The sequence below is a fragment of the Leptonychotes weddellii genome, chromosome 10 (assembly GCF_054177405.1).
Source record: "Leptonychotes weddellii isolate Sample4059 chromosome 10, ASM5417740v2, whole genome shotgun sequence".
Taxonomy (NCBI): domain Eukaryota; kingdom Metazoa; phylum Chordata; class Mammalia; order Carnivora; family Phocidae; genus Leptonychotes; species Leptonychotes weddellii.
The window spans coordinates 76,677,789-76,698,211 of NC_138378.1; the positions used below are offsets into that span (position 1 = coordinate 76,677,789).

At 36.5% G+C, this 20,423-nt stretch overlaps 1 protein-coding gene and 1 pseudogene across 11 annotated transcripts in view; both read left to right on the top strand.

Annotated features, from left to right (window-relative positions):
• Positions 1–17,910, top strand: part of ZNF638 (zinc finger protein 638) — a 96,345-nt gene extending 78,435 nt beyond the window's left edge. For 8 of the 11 annotated variants that reach the window (XM_081833652.1, XM_081833659.1, XM_081833653.1 and 5 more), the window contains 8 exons: positions 1,851–1,888; positions 6,304–7,525; positions 8,139–8,204; positions 9,551–10,502; positions 11,003–11,122; positions 14,094–14,195; positions 14,838–14,956; positions 16,548–17,910. In XM_081833652.1, coding sequence (XP_081689778.1) covers positions 1,851–1,888; positions 6,304–7,525; positions 8,139–8,204; positions 9,551–10,502; positions 11,003–11,122; positions 14,094–14,195; positions 14,838–14,956; positions 16,548–16,613 — 2,685 coding nt within the window. In that variant the 3' untranslated portion in view covers positions 16,614–17,910. The remainder of the gene's footprint in view (positions 1–1,850; positions 1,889–6,303; positions 7,526–8,138; positions 8,205–9,550; positions 10,503–11,002; positions 11,123–14,093; positions 14,196–14,837; positions 14,957–16,547) is intronic. The other 3 variants (XM_081833657.1, XM_081833655.1, XM_081833658.1) reach the window with 3 other exon arrangements.
• LOC115943594 (U2 spliceosomal RNA) lies at positions 4,966–5,110 on the top strand (annotated as a pseudogene).
• Positions 17,911–20,423: the final 2,513 nt, after the last annotated feature.

The window sequence follows — 20,423 nt, forward strand, 5'->3', positions numbered from 1 at the left end:
GGCAGGGATAGTCCCTCTGAGGAATAGTTATTTGAGACCTGAGCAAAGTAAGAGAGCAAGCTCTACAATAACAAGGAGAGGAGGTTTTTAAACTGAAGGGCAAGTGCTAAGTCCTTAAGGACAAATCTGATGATTCAGGAACTCCAAGGAGGATCAGTATGGTTAGCCCAGTGAGCAAGGTTTTATCTTGGTTTGGGACTTACTCATATATCCTGCTTTAGAGCACTCAGTGAATTTATAAAGATTAGTGTGTTCCTTCACCTGAAGAAGATCTTCCTCTTACTATTTCTTTGATTACTTCTTAACTTTAAATTTTAATGTTCTGTCTTTCTGGAAGTAGCACCTATACTGATTTTGTGGAGTATTTCATTGTCTGAAATGTCTTCATTCCATTTTGTATCCTTATCTTGCTCTCTGTTGTGCATTTGTTTTTCTCTTTATGAATAAAGAAGCAAGTTAGCTTGTACTGGTACCTGGTATAGATTTCCTCTGCTGTCATGAGGACCCCTCCCCGCATAAGCATTTCCCATGAATGGGAAGACTGCTTGTAAATATTATGGATGGGGCTTATCAGCTGTCATCTTTAATTTTGGTTATGTATCATTAGAGTGTAGACTGAATACCCAGCAAAATGCCCCAGTAAAGAAGGCATTTACTCTGGGACTCCCATCACCCACACCAGAAATCCTCTCTAAGCACATTATTCAATTTTTTTTAAGTATAATTTTCAGTTTTTAATATATCTAAAGAAAGATAATTCTCAACTCAGAGCACACACGATTCCCTGAGAAAAAGCCTACAGCTAGTATATATAAGCTTTAAAGAACAGACAGTTTTTGCTGTTTTGTTCACTGATGTGTCCAGTGCCTGGACTGGTGCGTGGTATGTTAGGCATCGAATTTTTAATTCTGCTTCCATTTTGGGCCGTAGGACATTGATTTTTTGGTGGTTCAGGTATATTATGTGTATATATACATACACATGTATCAGGTGTATATATATGAATGTTACGGGTGTGTGTGTGTGTGTGTGTGTGTATGTTTAAAAGGATTATTGTTAGGGTTGCTTGGGTGACTCAGTTAGTTAAAGCATCCGACTCGTGATTTCAGCTCAGGTCTTGATCTCAGGGTTGTGAGTTCAAGCTCCACATTGGGCTCCACTCTGGGCATGGAGCCTACTTAAAAAAAAAAAAAAGAGATTGTTAAATTTTCTTCAGCGCTTCTAAGTGTTGTGAGTAGAAAGCTTTTTAAGTCACCTAATCTCCCTTATAAATAGAAGTCTTTTTAAATAAAAATTGCACAATGAAGATGTTGATATTTTGGTTTGATTGTTTTTATTCTTCAAAAACAGCATTTCCAAGCTTTTAGTTAAAAAAAAAAATTTTTTTTTTAAAAGATTGTATTTATTTATTAGAGAGAGAGTGTGAGTATGCATGCACGGGAGGAGGACCAGAGGGAGAGGGGCTGCGAGAATCTCAAGCAGACTCCCGTCTGAGTGCAGAACCTGACTCGGGGCTTGATCTCAGGACGTTGAGATCATGACCTGAGCCAAAACCAAGAGTTGGACGCTCAGCCAACTGTGCTACCCAAGCATCCGAAAGAGTTTCTTATTTATATCAATATTAAGGAGACTTTCTTCTCATTAATTGCTGTGTGTCAGTTATTCCCTATCACCTAACTTAGGGCTCCTTATCTAATAAGAAAATAATTCTAGCACCTGATAGTTATGTGGACAAGATGTGATATTGTTTTTTTAGCTTAGATTTTAAGAACTGAACTCATTGCATTGATGGGTTAAATATTTAAAATCCGGTAGAATAGCCTCTAATGAAATGTGGAATTGTGTTACAGGCTCAAGCTGACAAAGACCCAGAACTAGGAAAAGAAAGGTATGTTGCTTTAAGTTTGCTGACATTTTTGCGTAGTATTTAATTACTGAATTTTGTTCCTGTACTTTACGATAATTGTTCACCTGTAGCAAAATATTTGTATCTCTCATGTCCATTTTGTGTATATATATGAATGTTACGGGGGGTGTGTGTGTGTGTGGTTTTTTGTTTTTTTTTTTTTTTTTGACTGAGCGTTGTTTTGTTTTTTAGTCTCTTTCAGTTATTTACTGATTTTTTAGAAAAACTAAATTTGTAAACACAGTTTGAATTAAATACATAAATATGACTTCTTTATGAAATGTTTTGCTGGACTCTTGAACAACTCGACTCCGTTATCAGCATTACATTCTTGTTAGATTTTTCTATTCCAAAATTGTTAAACACAGTAATAAAATTTTAATCATTTTGTATAGTCTTTTAAAATTTCATTGACTTAAAACCAAAAAGAAGGTATTCAGTATGTATTCTGATACTTTTTGAAGACAACTGGAGTGGGGGAAAGGAAGCAAAATAATGGATGAAAACTTGAATGAAAGATGAAAACTTGTTCTTCGGTGTAAACACAGTGACTCACAGTCTTGTTCTGACCACATATAGTGCACTCTCTTCTTAGTAACTTTTTCATCCTGGTGAATACCACCTTTATCACCACCTTCACCCCACCAATTAATAACGTTCTTTTTACTGCTTTTCATTGGAATCACTGATTGAGAATTCTTTCCCCTCTTTGATACTAAGTGATTTGCTCTTATTTGTTAGAGTCAATGTAGTAAGAGCTTATCAGTTTGAAAGAGCATTTTGAAAGTGTTTCAATATGGAAAGTTTGTTTTTTTTGATGCACTAATTTTAAGATGCCTGAAAAGCAGGATGTCTTATGGATTTTTCTTAGTAATTCTTATATGAGGCTTTTAAATGATAAAGATGATTAAGAGTGCTTTAAAATATGGTGGTAACTTTAAGCAATTAGGTTTGCTGTAAATGCCAGCACAGACTTTTTATGAAGTTGCACACCATCATATCAATTATGTTCACATGTCTAAAAGTAATACCAACAGCACTGTTGGCTCTAAAAGCCCACAAAGGGCAATAGGCTGGTAATGCTACATGTCATATAGATAGACCTACGGTTTGACCACGGTAACTCTGGCTAAGTGAGTAGGCTTTTTCAAAAATTCATTTTATAGAGGAATCTCATTTTATAGATTGCATTTGACATAGTTTTAGGTCTGCAAGAAGAGCTCTTGTCTGTGTTCTGGTCTTTTTTTCCTCTCATTATCTTGACTTTCCAATCAGAGATTCTTTATGGTAATCTTATAAAATTAATTTTAAAAATTCTCGTACTAATACTTTCCATTTTGCAGTCAGTTTTTTCTGACTTATATGACATTAGAAAAAAATACGTGGGATGGGGCCTGAATACTTCACATTTCTTTATTGAGTAAACTGATCCTGGGAAAATACTGGTGCTTGTTGTGTTGCTTTTGTTTTTGAAGCACTTGCAGGTGCTGATTTATCATGAATGTGATCCTTTTGTTTATAATTAGTGTGAAGTCTTTAAATATATTTCCTACTTAAAGGAAATCTCCTATGGATATATTAATAATAATCTACATTTTGCCTGTTCTCATCCCCTTCCATGTAAACTGTATTTACTTATCATGTGATTAAGGTTCCAAATAAGGATGCAAGGTGCAGTTTTCACCCAGAACAATGTTGGGAAGTACCCAGTGGCCCTCTTAAATAAATGCTAATCTTCAGTATTGTTAAGTTGCAGTCTAAAGTTTCTCAGAAAGTGTAGGGTATGGTATTAATCTTTGTTCTCACACCAGCTTTTTTTGAGTTTTGAAACCCTGGTATTATGGGGGAATGGAAGTGGGCCAGGGGTGGAAATTAGATACCTATATTCTGAATGCCTTCCCTATTTCTTTTTTGTGCATTTCCCAAAATATGACTGTGTTTTCCTTTGATCTCTAAAAGACTTTTTTTTTTTGACTCTGGTGTTAATAATTTCATTTATTTTACATCTCAAATGGACTTTCCAGGCTAACCTGAGGAACACGGAGACTTTTTCCCATATTTGCCAGAAAAATAGATATTAATTTTTGGTAAATGAATTCTGTGAAGAAAGCACTGTAATTTTATTTGATTTATTTATTTTAAAGATTTTATTTATTTACTTAAGATAGTGCACAAGCAGGGTGAAGGGCAGAGGGAGAAGCAGACTCCCTGCTGAGCGGGGAGCCTCATGCGGGGCTCAATCCCTGGACTCTGGGATCATGACCCAAGCCGAAGGCAGACACTCAACCGACTGAGCCACCCAGGTGCCCCAGCACTGTAATTTTAAAAGACAAAAAAACATTGTATTAAGCCATTTTTTCAAGTAGGTCCATACTCTGTTTGAAGTATGGAACTGCATAGTGATTCATTTCGTATAAAAGACAATAGCTTTTTCTACTGACAAACTTAAATATGGTAAAGGGGAAGGACTTGCTAGAGCCAGGAATCAAAATCTCCAGTTATCCTTCTAGCTGAGTAGATTGGTATTTTTGTATAACCCTAATTTATAAAGCCTTTAGGGTTAATGGTGCAGTTCTGTAATGAGGCAGGAATTTGAATTTAATCTTCCTTATTGGAAATAAGTCTTATAATTTAAAAATAAAAGCTCACATTTGAGAAGTATTATTTACATAACTGCTATAACTGAATGTCAGAACTTCTTATCTTTGTCATATTTGTGCCTGGCCACAAATTTTATTCTGACTAGTTCTAAGAATTTGGAACACTTAAAATCAGCCATTGGTATTTTTGAATATAAGGGATGTGAATAATTTCAAATAAAAGTTTTAAACCCTTTCAGTATACCAAGGAAGCTTATACAAATGAGTAGAATACATACTGATTAAGGTTTATGGTTACCGACTGTTGAACTTAAATAAATTCCTCAAACTCTTTACCTCTATAACTTTTCATCAAGAGGTGTTTCTCTGATGCCTTAGATCTCCTTTGGAAGTTTAAACTTAACCATCTTCCGCGGGGAAGACCAGTTTACTGGTTCAAATGATTAGACCCTGATATGGATCGCTTCTCGGCCTTTTGGCTAAGATCAAGTGTAGACCCTTATATGGTAGCACTTAACTTTTTCCAAAGTTTTGAAATATTAACACCTCGGGACACAGATACACATCACCTTGCATTAACTAAAGGATATTATGGCCACTCTTTGGGGAAGCCTATCAAGGGGATGTCTCATCCCCTCCTTCCTTGAAAACTAGGAGGAAAAAAACCAGTATTCTTTACTATGAGGTGTTGAAATGCATCACTTTCTGGTGTCTTCCTCTAACCGGGTGCTTCTAATGTAATAAGTGAATATATTTGTTAAATTTGATCTGTATTGACAGCATGCTGGACATTGTTTTGGAAGCTAAGATTTTCCTTGTCACTCTTCAAGATAACCTCTGATCTATGGAACATTAATATAAAAACAGTTTATTCTGTCTCTGTCTCAATGAAAGAAGTTGAATTATAGAATCATACACACTTTTGTTTACCTTGGATTTGGGAAGACCACAATGAAATAAGATCAATTGCATGTACTTGCCATGTATTTTCTTCATTTCTTCTGAATAATTTTACTTAAAACTTTAAATTATGTATTGGAAGTCTAAGTTATTCTCTGTAACTGGAACAATTTCTTTTTAATATATACCTTCTCACTCAGGTAGCCAGAGGCACCTACTTTATGTTAAGGTGATTCTATCGGTTTTGCCTCTAACTTTAAATCCAATAGAGTATTTAAAAGATACCTCCAAAGAAAGGTTTTTTTTGGTGTCGTTATTAAATACAGCTCTTGGGAAAAACAAATTGTCTCACATCTTAAAAAAAGTTCACATGGTTAGGAGTATAGTCTTTTCTCCTTACCATTTTCTGTTTCTGTTCATTTTAGGTAAGATTCACTTAAAATTTTAAATTTCAATGCATGGACTTTTAGTTACATTGTAGAACTATATACACATATTATTTCAGTAAGCACTGTTGGGGAGATCTTAATAATTTGAAATGTCTCAGATTCATGTTCAGCCTCCTCATGTCTAGTGCAAATGTAACACAGAAGGAAAAATTGGTCATAAGAATTATATCAGTGGTCAGATTTTTGCCATTATTTCCTTTGAACTAAAATCTTCAATGCAATGGAGGATCTCTTAAAATTTTATATTGCTTACATTATTTATGTCAAAACATCTTAACCATTTTAATGCCGATTGGCTGGATTTCCCAGTGCTTATTACTAATGCATCAGGAAGTCTTAACAGTTGGCATCAGCAGGATTATTTATAATGGTTGAATTCTCATCATAGTTTGATTTTTGTTTGTGTTTTGTTTGTGTTCTTTTTTTGTTTGTTTTTAAATACTTTTAGCCCTGACTTGAAAAACAGTCCAGTTGATGAAAGTGAGGTGCAAACAGCAGCTGATAGTCTCTCTCTTAAACCTAGTGAGGTTGAAGAAGAAACTGTTCCCAAAGTTGAAACAGAAACTTCTGTACAGCAGGAGGAACCTTATGAGGAAGAACCTGAAAAAGTACTGTGTGACTCTGACTTTGCTATTGAAACATTGGAAGTTGAAACTCAAGGAGAAGAGGTCAAAGTGGAAATTCCTCTTGTAGCATCCACTCCAATCAGTATTGAATTATTCACTGAAAATGTAGAGGAGTGTGTTTTAAATCAGCAGGTGTATACCAGTGACTTTGAGAAGGAAGAGGCAGAAATTATTAACCCTGAAACAGAATTATCAACATCTGACACTCCATTTATAGAAGAAAGGAACATCAAAGGAATTCTAGAAGAATCTCCATCTGAAGCAGAAGATTTCTTTTCTGGGATTACACAGTCTATGATAGAAGCTGTAGCTGAAGTGGACAAACATGAAACTGTTTCAGAAATAGTACCATCTACTTGTGTTGTGGCCCTGATACCAGGAATTTCCACTGGGGATGAGAAGGCAGTGAGCAAAAAGGGAATTTCTGGGAAAAGTAACATGGATGAAAAGGAGGAAAATGAATTTAATAGTAAGGAAACCAGAATGGATCTGCAAATAGGAACAGAGAAGGCTGAAAAGAATGATGCTAGGATGGTTGCAGAGAAGTTGGAAAAGATCATGGCAGCAATGAAAGAAAAGCCTGCAGAAAATGCTGTGACCAAGGCATACCCCAGTAAAGGAATGGGTCAGGCCAATAAGCCTGATGAAACTGGTAAAACTAGTATGTTGGCTGTATCAAATACATCTAGCACTAAATCAAGCATCAAAGCTGGTATGGTCTCTTCTCCAAAGGCAAAAGTGACAGCTTCAAAATCCGAAAACCAGAAAAGTTTTCTGAAATCTGTACTCAGAGATCAAATAAATGCTGAAAAGAAACTTTCAGCCAAGGAATCGGGTCTCCTTAAACCTACAAGTGCCAGGTCAGGCTTGGCTGAAAGCAATAAATTGAAACCCACTCAGAGCGGTGTTACCAGAGGAGGCAGTGGAAGGATCTCAGCCCTGCAAGGCAAGGATTCTGAACTGGATTACAATTTTATTACAAAACAGTCTCAGGAAACAGAGGCTAGACCTTCGGTCATGAAACGGCATGACAGCAACAACAAGGTGAGGAGGGTAGGAAGAATGGCTCAGTGTATCTTTGAAATGAGTAGCTCTGCTGTTGTAACTTTGGAGTAGGAGATGTAATCTTGTTTTGTACTTCCATCTCCTCACTCCACCCCCAAGCTCCCATTTCTCTTAATGATTCCACTGACTTAAGCCAATAGACGTTTAGAAAAATAAAGCTCATGTTTGTAATTTATTAACAGGTTTGAAAAGCATTATTTGGATAAAATGTGGTCAGAAATACAAGTGTGGTTTAAAGGAAAAAAAAAAAGTCTGCAGTGACTCTCCTGAGGTGATTTACCACTCTGCTTCTGAATGGGAAACCGTTTTCTCGTTTAAATTGAAGCTTCCTTTATCAGCTTACTGATTGCCCAACTTAGACATTGATGGGTATAGGGAAGAAAAGATCAGTAAAACTGAATTTACCTACAACTTACAGAGATGATGCCTATGTTGTTAAAATGATTGTTGACTTAGTGTGGAATACCTGTTAACTATTTGCATAATTGAATGTGTTTGGATATTGTTTGGTGTTCGCATTCTTTTTTAAAAACTAACATTAATAACAAAATTGTAAATTCTATTTTTCTGTATTTTTTACTTAATATTTCAGGCTTTGGCTGGGCAAAACACAAAGAATCCTAAAAGCACCACAGGTAGAAGTTCCAAATCTAAAGAGGTAAGAAACAGTTCACTAACACTAATAAGCCTTCTATCCTATCCTTCCACAGAAGAGTTCATCTGTCTTATAACTAGTGTCTCTCCTATAATAATTTGATAACAGAGCAAGGGACAGGAATGAGATATTTTATTTTTGACCCTACCGCCAATTTGTTTTTTGACCTTGAGCTAGGTTAAATTGTTTGTGTTCATGGTGCAGGGCAAAAAGTTATGCAGGGGCAGGAAGGGAATTAGAGTAGAAAAATCCCTCCAATCTCCTATTTACAGCAATAGGTTATAAACACAATAGAATCATACGTGTTAAAGGAGACTGGTGTTTGGCTAAAGTCCTTAAACTTCCGAATAGGTGGTCCTCTTTGAGATGGCTCAATTTAACCTAACTGGATGGGCTCTAAGATTTGTTTTCCTGGTACTAAGTTCTCTTGCCAAATAAATGTGTTATTTTTGTTGTTGTTGTTTGATATTTTAGGTTTTTCCATTCATAGAATATTTTTTTGGTCATTTTATCAGGGCACGGAGGAGAGATGTTAGTAGTTTAAGAAGCAAAAGTATGGATAATGTTTCTGTTGGCTTAATAAGTTGATAGTATAAATGCTTACTTGTTTCTTCCCCCCAAAATCACTGGGTGTATGTTCTAATGTCATTATATATGCTAGTAATTGATCATTGATAGCATACTAAATTTGTAGGAGTCCTGCTGGGAATTTATGTTCTTTAGTATTGGCACCATTTTTCAAATTACAGATACTGTGGGGTTTTTTTTCCCAAGTGCAGTTATATTTGGCATTAAGTCTTAGTAAGGATTTTTCCATATAAATTTCTCTAAATAGAAACTTTATGTTAATGTTGTATATCTTAATTGGTCAGTGGTGTAGTCTTAGCTGTTGACTTTCTAGCTACATTTGAGGTGCTTCTAATAGTCCATTAAGTCTCCTAGAACACTTATTAGATATCATTTAATAGGGAACAATAAATTTTTTACATTGTAGTTTGATAAATGCTTTATATTGTTTGATAAATGCTTTAAATGTATTTTTGTGCTTTGTATTTCAGAACTTGTACATCATTTAGGAAATGTAATCTTAATTGAAATTAAGTAAAGGTGGAATTAGTTTGATATTGTTAGGATTTTACCTTTGGAGGTGTTTACTTTGTGAATTAGAGCTAATTCATTTGTGGAGCCTTAAAAAATAATTTATAGCCTATAGGAGACTTATTTGCACTGAAATTCTCACAGATGATATTTCATGCACATTTGCTGGGACCATTTGGAGCCTAACCAGTTATCAGTAATTGTTTCTGTTCACGGTTCTGTGATTTTTTTTTTTTTAATCTCTTCAACAGGAACCATTATTTCCATTTAATTTGGATGAATTTGTCACTGTGGATGAGGTTATAGAAGAAGTAAATCCTTTTCAAACCAAGCAAAACCCACTAAAGGGAAAAAGAAAAGAAGCTCTCAAAAATGCCCCTTCCTCTGAACTTAACTTAAAGAAGAAGAAGGGGAAAACTCCTGCCCCTCGTGTTGTTGAGGGGGAATTATCTTTTGTAACATTGGATGAGATTGGGGAAGAGGAAGATGGAGCTGTGCACCTAGCACAAGCTCTAGTCACTGTGGATGAAGTAATTGATGAAGAAGAAATAAATATGGAAGAAATGGTAAAAAATTCAAATTCACTTCTTACTTTAGATGAGTTAATTGATCAAGATGATTGCATTTCCCACAGTGAACCTAAAGATGTTACTGTACTGTCAGTGGCTGAAGAGCAAGATCTCAAACAAGAACGCTTGGTAACTGTGGATGAAATTGGAGAAGTTGAGGAGCTACCTTTAAGTGAGTCGGCTGACTTAAGTTTTGCCACTTTAAATACTAAAGGAGATGAGGGAAATACTGGAAGGGATCCCATTGGGTTCATTTCTTCCCAGGTGCCTGAAGACCCTTCTACTTTAGTTACTGTAGATGAAATACAGGATGACAGCAGTGATCTGCATTTAGTGACTTTGGATGAAGTAACTGAAGAGGATGAAGATTCTCTGGCAGATTTTAACAACCTTAAAGAAGAGCTTAATTTTGTTACTGTTGATGAAGTTGGAGAGGAGGAAGATGGAGACAGTGATTTAAAAGTTGAGTTAGCACAAAGCAAAAATGACCGTCCCACAGATAAAAGAGGGGATAGAAAAAAGAGAGCTGTGGACACAAGGAAGATGAAACTTGAAGCCTTTTCCCAAGTTGGTTCAATAAGTGAGAATGTTATGGAAGAAGATCTGAAAACCATGATTCAAAGACACTTAGCAGGTAGATACTTAGAAGCGGTAATTTTCTGCTTTATGAGGGGATTACATTTAAAATTATAAAAATTTATGTTGCAGCATTACTCATAATTGTCCCTGTATTGATAAAAGAAGTCAACAAATAGTGATGGCCTGTGATATTTTCCAAAGGAATGTGTACAAGTTTACAGATTTCTTTTAATTACAGAGCAGACTTTGTCCCAAGTTATCATACTTCAAAAAAAGACGACAAATCTGGAAAGCAAACTACAGTGCCCAAATTAGAATGAAAAGGGTATATTTGTGTTACTGGAAAACACAGCTTTTGATTAGTAGAATGATATTATACCGGACTGCCTCCCAGTTTTTCCTCAGATTTAGGATTTAGAAAAATTTGTGAAGGTGCTGTTTCACTTTTAAGTAATATTTTGATTGTATTAGAGTAATAGGTTTAGCTCACTTTAGGGGAAATCAAAATAACTTCTGAACTAAGAATGGAATGCTATTACTATAGCAATAAATTAGACTTTCTCTTTAAAGCTAAAACGCCAACCAAGAGAGTTAGAATTGGGAAAACACCACCATCGGAAAAAGCTGTTGCGACAGACCCAATGAAAGGTGAAGAGGCCTTCCAAATTAGTGAAGGTAAAGCAGGGTTGATGGAAGTGGGGAGGAGAGTAGAGAGTAACACAACACAAGGTAGTGGTTGAAGTTCCAAAGGTCTACCATCTAAGAAGAAAAGTAGAAAAACAGTGAAGTTATAGTAGGGGTGGGGGTGGGAGAAACAGCCTTATCTGGATAAAGATTTTGGTCTTTGTAATTGAGAGATAATGGAACATAATGGAATGGAATAACAGAATAAGGCAATCCCTTTTGTGATAGAATGTGATAATAGAACATGACAAATTTGTGGAAATGATATACGGGAAAGATTATTCTGACCATGTTGCAGCATCAAGTAGAAATCATTGCTTAACCAGCTCTTTTATTTGTGGACCCAGATTCCTTGCTTTATGGAGGCTGCCATGCAGCCAGCCAATGAATGAAACAAGATGTCTTAACATTGATAAAATTTATGTTGAAACCAATATGGACCAGTGTCTAGTAAGGGACAGTACTTTAGTCCCTCAGCAAATATTTGTCATTGTGTCCATTATATTCATAGCAAAATTAATAAAAGGGTAGGAAAAAAAGCACACAGTTCCAGATCTCAAGTTAATTGATTCAGAGAGTTAAAGCGAAAAATCAAGCTAGGATGACTTAAATAGCACTACAAGAGATCCTTTGTACATTGTCCTTGATGCACCCTCCTTGCCCTCTTGCTTTTCTGTCCTGTCCTCGCTAAGGAAAAACTACCAACTGCGATTCATTCCAAGTTCATTGAATCTGATTTCAGCTGGGCCCTCAGTGCTGCCCCACTTCTTTCTTTCCCATTTCCTAACCAGGTGTAATGTAAGTCTTTTCCCCCTTTGTATCATATACTACTTTACCCAGCTCATTCCTCCCTGGATAACCTTACTTTTATTTCCATTTACCAGGGCAAATACAGCATCTCCACTCTCTGCCAGCTTGTGTTTTATCTTCCTTGGTACCACACATACAAAATATTTTGGTCAGGTCTTTCCCATTAAAAAAACCATGCCCTTAACCTTGGAATCCTTCTGGCTCCCACTCTTCTTTTTCCTTTCAGGGCAGAGTATCTGGAAGGAATCACCTGTTTTCACTTCTTCATCTCAATGAACTGAATGTATTTTGGCTTCTTTCTAAACCACCTTCCTGAAATTTTTTTTTTTCTCACCTTCCTGAAATTTATGTTGATAAAGAGACCCCCATTGGATTGTTATCAAACTTGATTTATTAAGGTTTTTTTCTTCCTAATTCAGTCTTACTTGACGTCTCTGCATTATGTGTTACTTGATCATGTGTTCTTTCTTGAAGCTGTCTCCCATGGCCAAGTGGGTACTTTCCTTCTTTGTCTCTTCTTCTCCCTAACCTCTCCTTGATACCAAGCCATAGGTAGTGGTTTAGTAATCTAAATTACTTCAGTAAATCTGATTAGCTCCTAATTTCATGAGGGTATTTTACCTCTAGGATTTCTGTTTGCAACTACCAGCTTTCTTAGAACTGCCTCATCTCAACTAAAAAATAGAGACAAGTGACTTATTTACTGCTTATATAACAGTTTATTTCTGTTAATGGACAATATGTTTGACAGAAGGACATAGCTGAAGAAAAAGTAATTTTATAAACAATTTTAAATGTAAAATAAATGTTCTAATCTATTTAAATAATTATTTTTTAAAGAAAGACCTTTTTTTTTTTTTGAAGATTTTATTTATTCATTTGACAGAGAGACACAGCAAGAGAGGGAACACAAGCAGGGGGAGTGGGAGAGGGAGAAGCAGGCTTCCCCCCGAGCAGGGAGCCCGACCTGGGGCTCGATCCCAGAACCCTGGGATCATGACCTGAGCTGAAGGCAGACGCTTAATGACTGAGCCACCCAGGTCCCCCTATTTAAATAATTATTATATGATTATATATAATACATATTTATTATTATAAACATCCCTTTGGAGTAGCAGGAGCAAATATGTTTAAGAAGATTTATTAGTTATTCTGATGAGGGAATAAACTTTTGTAGGAAGAGACTAGAGGCTATTTTAATCAGGTCAAGAAAAGGGAGATAGCCTTTTTTTAATCGACTCTTTAGGACCAGTAAAACACAAGGAATAAGAGAGGAATAAATAATGATTTCATGGTTCCTGTCCATCCCCTCAGATTTGTTGAAGAGTGGCCCAGTTGCATGAAGAGAGCACTGAACTTGAAGTCACAAACTTTGGTTCTAGCCTCTGTTACTTAAAAGCCTTGCAGTCTTGGGCATACCAGTTTCTTAGTTTTGATTTTGGTTGGTTGTCTTGGTTTTGCTTTCTCCATCTATGAAGAAATAAGAATAATGATTTGACCTGCCTATCTCACATGAGATAAAAGCTAAATGAAGGGTATATATGTGAAAGGGACTTGTCAGTTACCATGTAATAGTAAGGTGTTACAGCTCCTGAGGGTAACCAGGATTGCTTGGAACCAGTTTCCGTTCTTGTCTTCCCCAAGATCATATTATGCAGAGTCTGCCAACACTGAATGTTTCTCACATGTGATTTACTTTGCTGGACTTGAACATTTGTGATGTCACTTGTGATTCTGTTGGACAGGGATCTCTGTCAGTTTAGGCTCAGTTTTTCTTGATTGGGTGGGCCTCAGTGCAAGGGCATGAGAATTATTTTCTGCCCACGTCCTTTCCTCCTCAGTCCACACTCTTTCCTACCCAGCCCTTTACATACACTTTTGACAGTAATTATAGAACTTGAACTTCTTCCATTACTCTTGAAATTCTTTCGAGAACAATGTATAAATAAAATATGCTATTAGCTTTAGTCCATTTATTCCTAACATCCAAGAATCTTGGAAGAGTGGTCCAGTGGGATTAGCCAAGGAAGGTTTACTTAGAGAGATGAGCCATAAATTAAACTTTGTATGCAGGGATTATCTGATGTTAGCTTTACAGGCTGTAAATCTATTGTGAATAATTTCTTTTCCTTGAAAAATTTAATGATTTTAGTTGATGACGAATCTGGATTAAAGGATTCAGAACCAGAACGAAAACGTAAGAAGATTGAGGACTCTTCTTTAGGGAAATCAGTGGTACCTGATGTCCCTGAAGGTAAAGTAAACATGGCATTTTTCCTTACCCATATGAAATAAAAATTTGGTACCATAGTAAGTGTTTAGATGACCTGGCAAGGATTTTTTTTTTTTTTTTCATTCTTAAAAGTCTGGGATAAGTCTTTTCTTTTATTCCTGGTACTTTCTTTGCTCCTGTGGTAAGAACTAAGTTATACTTGCCCAGGCGGAAATTTCAGTAAACATGCTGAAAAGCTTAGCTAGCAAACTGTGGCCCGCTAAAATGAGCTAAAGGAGCACCATATCTGTTTACTCAGCGTCCTCAGGCAAACAGTTGCCCATCGTTCTGCCTCTTTTTTTCTTCTTTTATTTTAATGGGATTCCAAAGGCATTCATTTCAAAAACACCATTAGATTCTTTTTCAAACGAATTGCTATTCTGAAGAAATTTCATGGTATCCTGGAGGCTCTGGAATATTACAGAATTTGTTAAAAAATAAAGCCCTCGGTTCTGTGATTAAAGGCTTAATTGCTCTTGATCCCTAGATACATAGCAGTATATAGCATGTTTGTATATAAGTATATACTATGATTAGCATGTTTGTCATGTTTAGCTAAATTGATTAACACAGCTATAGATATTAATTTTCCTCCTTTCTCTTCCCCCTCTTCCTGTCCTGTAGATTTAGACTTTCTTGTACCGAAGGCTGGATTCTTCTGTCCAATTTGTTCCCTCTTCTACTCAGGTGAAAAAGCAATGACAAATCACTGCAAGAGTACACGTCATAAGCAAAATACAGAGGTAAATTTTTTTTCTTAACACCTCATAAAATTCTTCAGGTGGTATAATTAAACTACTTAAGTGTTTGCCCAGAATGTATATTCTTTCCCTTCGGGAGAACTTTTGAAGATTGGTGCCAGTTTATCCCTCTACAATTCAGAAGTACAGTCTTCACTGTACCTTGCCAGGAACTTCTAGTCTTTATTCCTTTTCCTCTCGCAGCATCCCCCAGGGTAGATTGTACAGACAACTAGTCCCATATAACTCTCCATTAAAGTGTGGGAAACCATGTATTCTGAGGCCTCTTGCAGCGTCGGACATATAGCATATTAAAATTTGTGAATTACCTAGTCAGAATCTGCTTAACTTTACTTAACCCATTTCCTAAACTGATTTAATGACAACCCCTTTTAAGTTGTACCCCCCCCCCTTTTAAGTTGTACTCATCTTTAGGAGGTGCTACTTTAGAGAATCATCATTAGCTATAGTTGAAGCAGTGGTTCTGATTCCTTCCGAACGTTTGAGAGTTGTTTTATATATCCTCTAAATTGAATTTGTGGCACCAACACTCAACTAACATTCATTGAGTTGTTATTTGCTGGAAGCTTATTTAATCCCCTCCCGCCATCAACATTATGAGGTAGATGCTATCTTTCCAGTTTTATTTTTTTATTATTTATTTATTTATTTTTTAATCATTCCAGTTTTAAAGGTGAGGAAAACAGGCTTAAAGAGTATCTAAACCCAAGTATCTAATCCCAAGATCACATAGCTGGTTAGTGGTAGACCTAGGATTTTAACCCAGCTCTGTTTTATTCTAGCCTCAAACCCTTAACCATTATACTATACTAGCTATGCTCTTAACTTTGTGTCATTTTTCCATCATATTTTCCACTGGCTTTGTATTACACTTGGAATAATACCCAAACTTCTTGTAGGTCTATAAAGCCCTACATGATCTGATTCCTTTCTGTTTCTCTGGCCTCACTGTCTGTTATTGCTCACTATGTTTCAGTTTTTCTGGTGCTCTCAGTTTCTTTTTTTTCATACATATAAAAGGCCCCTTTGCTGCTTTTGCACCTTAATATCTCTGTTCCTTTGCCCTCTCCCAGTCCCACTTGGATAGCTGCCTCTTCCCCACTTTTAGCTAAGTCTGGACTCAAATATCAGCTTCCCAGAAAGGCTTTTGCTTAAGAAAGACCTAGCTAAAAGTACAAAACTCCCTCCCACCCCCAAGAAGGGTCAACCTCAGTCACTTACCTTATTGTATTTCTTTCCTTTATAGTGCTTACCAGCACCAAAATTTGTCTTATTTATTTATTCTTTTATTGTTTCTCTTACCCTGCTGGAGTGTAAGCTCCATGAGGTAAAGGGCCTTACCTATCTTGTTGACCACTGAATCCCCAAGCACCAAGCATAATGCCTGGTATAGCATAAATATCAGATGACTGGTGAATGGAAGGAAAGAATGTAAGGCACTGTGTTTCTAATCTTTATTTTGTAGGATCAGGCTCTTTTAAATTGTAAATTCAGTGAACTATATTAGATATGTTTTCATACACAGCAGAGCAACACCTAATAAATATTTTATATTGCACATTGCTTTTAACAGAAGTTCATGGCCAAGCAAAGAAAGGAAAAGGAGCAGAATGAGGCTGAAGAAAGAAGTTTTAGGTGATGGGGGGAAAGGGGAAAAGACTTCATTAGAAATTCGTTTAGGGTCCATTTGATTTGTGTATTTTTGTTATCACTTAATTTGTAATTTTTGTTTCAGAAGCAAATATTCATGTTGTACAAATTTCTGATTGCCCTTGATGTGGAAAGACTGGTGGGAAAAGTATGATGGGTTTGATTTTTATATCAAATCATCAGGCATGGAGAAATATCTTTTAGAAGTGTTAAAATAAATGTTCCTACTGTATATTTAAAATACTTTCTTGTGTTTGTGGCTGATTTATTAAAGATTTGCTTGCCTCTGATTTCAGAAAGGAGACTCCTGTGACTTGGGATGTTTAGGGATTCTTCATGTATTACAGGAAGTCATAGCAGAGCAGGGTTTCACTTTGCTCCAACCCTTCATATACAGGTCAAAGATTTCTTAAATCTCCTAATATTTCTGGATATAAAATTAGATGATGTATAATTAACCCAGGTTGGTTTGAGTAAAACTGCTTGATGTCTTCAGTGTGTTAGGAAGATCTTTTTTCCTGCTCACGGTAACATTTGTTTCTGCCAGGACCCATTTGAGGTAGCTTCTAGCAAGTCATTTAATATTAGCTTGAAAAACTACAAAGACAAAGCAGCCTTTACTTCCTGTGGACCCCTACAGTTGCTTTTAAACCATTTAAATTATTACTTAATATGTTTGTAAAAAGTTGTAAAGGTGTAAAAAAATAATTCAGTGGCTTGTTGGGTGCAGGACACAGCCCTGTACTGTAAATTTTTAGATTAGACGTGCTTCAGATGTAGGCCTGCTGACTTTGAATTGCTTTAATACCAGATTTGTCAGCTTTTCCAAGATGAGAGTATACCAGTTAATAGCAGAGAGTGAATGGAAGGAAATGAAAAACTACTACTTTCTTAGATTTCTTACTCCTATCACAGCACATTACCTTACAGTGAGCAGGAGTGGAGTGAAGAACAAAAAGCAGCAACTTCCTTGTTGTTGGCCACCAAACTCATTGCACACTCAGTTTGGGCTTAGCTACAGCCTGAGCAAAATGACAAACTGCTACATGCCATAGACTACGGAGTGGGGTGGGTGGGGAGGGGGATGGCTTATGAATGCCAAGAGTCTATTGTAATTAAAACATAGGTGAGGGGCTCCTGGGTGGCACAGTTGGTTATGCATCTGGCTCTTGGTTTTGGCTCAGGTTGCACCCTTAAGACTCTCTCCCTCTCTCTCTGCTCGCCTTCACCCCCTTCTCCTGCTCTCTTGTGCGTGCTCTTTCAAATAAATAAATCTTAAAAATAAAGGGCGCCTGGGTGGCTCAGTTGATTAAGCGACTGCCTTCGGCTCAGGTCATGATCCTGGAGTCCCGGGATCGAGTCCCACATCGGGCTCCCTGCTCAGCAGGGAGTCTGCTTCTCCCTCTGACCCTCCTCCCTCTCCTGCTCTCTGTCTCTCATTCTCTCTCTCTCAAATAAATAAATAAAATCTTAAAAAAAAATTTAAAAAAAAAATAAAAAATCCCTGATAGGTGAGTGTGGTAATGAGAGAGAAAAGCTATTAAAAGTTTGGAGAATAAGGTGCCAGCAAGGTAAAGCAGCATAGTCAGACTAAGTAAGAATCTTAACTTTTTAAGGAATCTTTTCCTTAGGGGGAAGCTTTTAAAACCAGAGACCGTATGAGCTTTAATCTTGTCTGGACCAACCTTGGAATCTAATCTTAAAAATTTAAATGTGAGGGGCACCTGGGTGGCTCAGTTGGTTAAGCGTCTGCCTTTAGCTCAGGTCATGATCTCAGGGTCCGGGGATCCAGCCCTGCGTAGGGCTCCCTACTCAGTGGGGAGTCTGCTTCTCCCTCTCCCTCTGCCCCTCCCCCCAGCTCATGCTCTCGCTCTCTCAAATAAATTTTTTAAAAATTAAAAAAAAATGGAAACTCTTATTTCTTCCAAATTAGTTATGTGAAAATTGGGATTCTATATTAGAATAAAAGGAACTGCTAAAGCCTAAAAGTGGTAAGGGTGATTTTTGTTTTAGTGACAGGTGTTGATGGTTAGCTATACATATTAAATAATGTTCCTGTATGGAGGACTGGGAATTTTTATCCTAAGGCTCCAAATACAAAATATTTTTGTGTTTTTCTAAAAATAAACATAGACTCTTTGCATATAATTTTAGAATTGTTGTACACTTTTTTCAGAAAACCTTGAAATATCTCCCTCCTTTATTCATGCTACACATAACTGGTTGGTTAAGGGTGTAACAGTTTTTAAAGTTACTATTATTTCATCATCTAGACACCAAAGCAATAAAAGATTGCATTCAACATCACCTCTAATAAAAGTTTTTAGGTTTTACTACCCTTTCTGGCACAGAATGCTATGAAAATTGGCTGCCTCTCCAAAACTCCTTTTGAATTCTTAAAAAAAAAAAAAAAAGCCAGGTTTTAAAAATCTTAAATTTTTATTTTAATATTCAGTTGTGGAAAATATCAAGCATATTGAAGAGAATAGGATAACTTACCCATATATGCTAATTACGTAGTCTCAACAGTTACCAACTCAAAGCCAAATATATGTATGTCCACCCTTACTTCTCTTGTATTTTAAAGGAAATCACAGCATGTCATTTTACCCATACACATTTCATAATGTGTTTCTAAAAGATAAGGATTTTTTTTTTTTAATAACAAGATTTTATTTATTTGACAGGGGAGAGACAGCAAGAGCAAGAACACAAGCAGGGGGAGTGAGAGAGGGAGAAGCAGGCTTCCTGCTGAGCAGGGAGCCCGGTGCGGGGCTTGATCCCAGGACCCTGGGATCATGACCCAAGATGAAGGCAGACGCTTAACAACTGATCCACCCAGGCGCCCCGATAAGGATTCTTTTAATGTAATAACATCATTAAAAATATTTCTTATTTAAATCCAGTTCAAATTTTCTCATGTTTTGTAAATGATTTTTATTTTGTTTTACTGAAGAGATCTGAATAAAGTCATATATTGTTGACTAGCTTGATAGGTTTTTTAAATTATTTTTAATGTAAGGATGTTCTCGGAATTCAGATAAAGAAATGAGATATTTGGTTCTACAAACCCGTGCTGCTCAAAATGTGGTCTTGGAATCTAATGCTGATCCACAAAGTATGCAACTTCATGTTGACTTAAGTACAGAAATTGAGTGTCTAGAAACCTTATTGCAGTTTGACAGTGACTTTTTATCTATTTGTTGGTTATGCTAATTTAAAAATGGGGTTTTAAGTTTCTGTACTTATTTGTAGTTTACAAAATAATCTGTGATGGATTGGAAATTAGGGGGGAAAAAGGAAAGGAAAATTAAGCTGATTGATCACATAGTTTGAGAAGCACTGCTGAAAGCATTCCTCACAGTTTGGATTTGTTGATTGCAACCCCGTAGTATAATTTTAGCATATTCCTCTGTCCTCTGATATCTTTTGAATTTGTAGTTGAATATGGAAATGTGATCAGAATTTGGTTCTTTTTCTTTTTGTTAAGACTGCTTTAGGGGTACCTGGGTGGCTCAGTCGTTAAGCATCTGCCTTCGGCTCAGGTCATGATCTCAGGGTCCTCGGATGGAGCCCTGCATTGGGCTCCCTGCTCAGCGGGAAGCCTTCTTCCTCTCCCACTCCCCCTGCTTGTGTTCCTTCTCTCGCTTTGTCTCTCTCTGTCAAATAAATAAATAAAATCTTTAAAAAAAAAAATACTTTAGATGGTGATGTGGTTTTCTTGAACAGCAGGCACAAAATATCTGATAGTTTTTTTTGGGATTTTAGTAGAAGTTGATGCTTAAAGGTTAGATGTATA